Source organism: Etheostoma cragini, chromosome 9, assembly GCF_013103735.1.
Source record: "Etheostoma cragini isolate CJK2018 chromosome 9, CSU_Ecrag_1.0, whole genome shotgun sequence".
Taxonomy (NCBI): Eukaryota; Metazoa; Chordata; class Actinopteri; order Perciformes; family Percidae; genus Etheostoma; species Etheostoma cragini.
Window position 1 is genome coordinate 2,535,285 of NC_048415.1, and position 3,574 is coordinate 2,538,858.

The 3,574-nt window shown below is 49.9% G+C and overlaps 1 protein-coding gene across 1 annotated transcript; it reads left to right on the forward strand.

The window, feature by feature from the left end:
* Positions 1 to 684: 684 nt before the first annotated feature.
* LOC117950398 (forkhead box C1-A-like) lies at positions 685 to 2,876 on the forward strand. Its single transcript, XM_034881435.1, has one exon. The coding sequence runs from the start codon at positions 990 to 992 to the stop codon at positions 2,400 to 2,402; it is 1,413 nt and encodes a 470-aa protein (XP_034737326.1). The 5' UTR covers positions 685 to 989; the 3' UTR covers positions 2,403 to 2,876.
* The last annotated feature ends 698 nt before the right edge of the window (positions 2,877 to 3,574 follow it).

The window sequence follows — 3,574 nt, forward strand, 5'->3', positions numbered from 1 at the left end:
GGGGGGGAGGCCCCCCCACTCTTTCATGTCCGTCTGTTTATTCAGAGGCTCAACCGCAGCTGACGAGAGCTGCTCACAGACTGCAGCCTCATCAGCTCCTTTGGCTTTCCTTACCACTAACCTTCGTTCTAATTAGAAGCGGAGGCATCCAAACCCATAAAAATAATAATAATAATAACAACAATATACAGGTGAACTGTTCCTTTTGCCTAATATTCCAGGGCCTATAAGGCCTCATGTGGCGCAGATATGACAGAATATACTTGTGAATGGTCTTTTTGGTTCATTTTGGAAGCTCTGTTTTGGTTCATTTCTACTTTTACGCAGAGTAGTTAAATTGAATGAAATTTCGGAGCTGAAGAGGAGGGCTCACATATTTGGTTAGAAGTTTTAAGGCTCGTAAACCCTCGTTTTGGAAACTTCTGTTTTCCAAAACAGTTTAATGAGAAGTTATTTTATGGCTCGCAATATGATGCATTAATACAAAATAATAAACGTCTCGCAATTTGAGTCATTAAGGGAAATTTCTACATTCTAGGCACACCCTTAACATTATTTTAATAACTCCATGTCTGAGCTGAGGAGAGAGGGAAGGAGAGAGGGGGCACGGGAGGAAGAGGAGGAGGAGGGGTGGTGTAGTAACTTTTGTCGCCATGCAGCTTTTCCACAGGTTCAATTCGTCCTCCAATTGGATGATGGAGCACACATTCGGGGAGGAGCAGTCCGAGCAGCCAAAAGGAAGGAAAAAATGTGAAGGGTAAAAAAAATAAAACTTCCTTGCTGTGTAGACTCATGTTCCTCCAGCCTTACGTTCAGTTCACTTCAGCAGTGTGAGCTCCCTCCGGTTCACCGTGGCGAGTTGTGGCTTAAAACGGGACTTTCAGACGACACAGAAAGAAGAGAAAGCAGTCATAGAGTCGGAGCACACGCCGAAGTTGTGAGAGTTATTGGGGGGACACAGTTTGGGGAGGTTTTACGCATTGCGCAGGATGCAGGCGCGCTACTCCGTCTCCAGCCCCAACTCTTTGGGAGTTGTACCGTACATCAGCAGCGACCAGAGCTACTACCGGGCCGGCGGTGGATACACCGGGATGCCTGCGCCCATGAGCATGTACTCCCATGCGGCCCACGACCAGTACCCGGCCAGCATGGCCCGAGCGTACGGACCCTACACTCCTCAGCACCAGCCGAAGGACATGGTCAAACCTCCCTACAGCTACATCGCTCTCATCACCATGGCCATCCAAAATTCACCGGAGAAAAAGATCACCCTGAACGGAATTTATCAGTTTATCATGGAGAGGTTCCCCTTCTACCGGGATAACAAGCAGGGCTGGCAGAACAGCATTAGGCACAACCTGTCTCTCAACGAGTGCTTTGTCAAGGTGCCCCGGGACGATAAGAAGCCCGGTAAGGGCAGCTACTGGACTCTTGACCCGGACTCCTACAACATGTTTGAGAACGGCAGCTTCCTACGGCGCCGGAGGAGGTTCAAAAAGAAGGACGTGCAAAAGGACAAGGATGACCGGGACAGACCAGGCAAGGACCCCTCTGCCCGCACCCAGGGCAGGGAGCAGGACCCCTCTGTGCAGGGCTCTCAGCCGGTGCGGATCCAGGACATAAAGACAGAGAACGGGACCTCAACGCCGCCGCAGGCCGCGTCCCCAAGCGCCGTTCCCAAAATCGAGAGCCCCGACAGCAGCAGCAGCAGCATGTCAACAGGCAGCCCGCACAGTGTGCCCTCCACCCGGTCCCTCAGCATGGATGGACCCGAACACCACCAGCACCACGGCCAGGCCCCGGCACAGGGCTTCAGCGTGGATAACATCATGACCACCCTGCGGGGGTCTCCGCAGGCCGAGCTCTCCCCCCCACTCATCGCCTCCTCTCGGACAGGTATAACCTCTTCACTGTCGCTCAACTATTCCCCGAACCAGGCCTCCGGGTACAGCTCAACGCCTTGCAACCAGAACGCCCTGTCCAACTCCAACGCGACCTATCACTGCAACATGCAAGCCATGAGCCTGTACGCGGGGGACAGGTCCTCCGGCGGCCACCTGGCGCCCTCCTCCACGGTGGAGGAGGCTCTGCCCGACTACTGCATCACCACGACCACCGCGTCCCCTCTCGGACACAGCAACCTGGCTCAAGCGGGCCAGGAAGGCCACCACGGGCACCAGGGCAGGCTCGCGTCCTGGTACGGGGACCTGAGCCACTTGAGCCCGGGTTACCCGGCCCAGCAGCAGAACTTCCACTCTGTGCGGGAGATGTTTGAGTCCCAGCGGATCGGGCTGAACGGCTCCCCGGTCAACGGGAATAATAGCTGTCAGATGGCTTTCCCATCCGGCCAGTCCCTCTACCGCACCTCAGGAGCTTTTGTTTATGACTGCAGCAAGTTCTGAAAGCTAAAAGTGTGTCTTTTAAATTAATAACTCTAATATATGTTTTATATATTTTTTTTGTACTTTTGTTTCGTCTTTTATTCTCTCCGAATGGACATAAGAGACTCAGACTGTTTTGTTGAGGCGTGTGTTACACCAAAAACACGTAAGTTTTCTTTCCTCTCACTTTGAGAATTGTTTATAAAAAATGGCTCAAATACCAGCTTTTTTGACCATAAGACTGTAAATTATAGCCTAATATAGTTATTTATTTTTAGGGCGAGGGAGTGGTTGGATATTGAGGACCAAACACTTTCAGTTTTTCCAGTTTTCTTATTGCTGCCTTTATTTGTCCCAGGTCTTGTATAGACATAGAGAGGGGACTTTGTAGACTATACTGACTTATTTTATTCATTTTGTCTTATTTGTTTAAAAACCTATTTTGAAGGCATTACATTTTGTTTGTTTAATAAAGTGCCGTCTATTTGATCCTAATTGGAGTGATTTATTAGCAGTGGCAGGCTAACGCTACAGGAAGGGAACAGGCATCATTTTTATTATAAATTAAGAGATAGTTAACAAAGAGGGCAAAGTGTGTTTGAGTGTAAAATATTTAACATATATTGTTGGAACTTTCTAAATGCTCTAAAACGGTGGCCACTAAGAAACAGTCTTATAGGAAAACGCAAGAAGTCTGTAGGTTTTTAGATCCACATCATTAGAATATATTCCAATTCATGTAAGACAAAACGAGTGAAACATTAATTAAGGTTCACAGCACCTACCTGGTCGAAGAATAAATATTTTATTTAAATGTATTGGGGGGGGGGGGGGGGGGGGGGGGGGGGGGGGGGGGGGGGGGGGGGGGGGGGTACTTATGGCTGCAGAGGCCGAATGCAACCTCTCCGGCCGAGGAGACCTCAAATATCAAACTGTGACAGATGAACCAGAATCATGTCCGTTTTGCCTTTCAGTAGAAAAGCTTTAGGCCAACCTGCAGATTGGGGATTTGTTCCATGCTTGTGTACAGTAAACGCACGCGGGGAAGGAGTAGTGGCAACAGTTCCGCGGGGTGGTCTGAACTCTCTGAAGGCCTGGTCAGCAACACTAATCTGTCATTACCAACCCAGTCCGACTGCCGTTGGGGCGTCAGGGGACGTTTGGATGCAGATGCGGCTGCATTGGTTTGGATG

Excerpts from the sequence above, each read along its gene's own strand:
- LOC117950398 (XM_034881435.1), top strand. The coding sequence starts at position 990 with ATGCAGGCGCGCTACTCCGTCTCCAGCCCCAACTCTTTGGGAGTTGTA.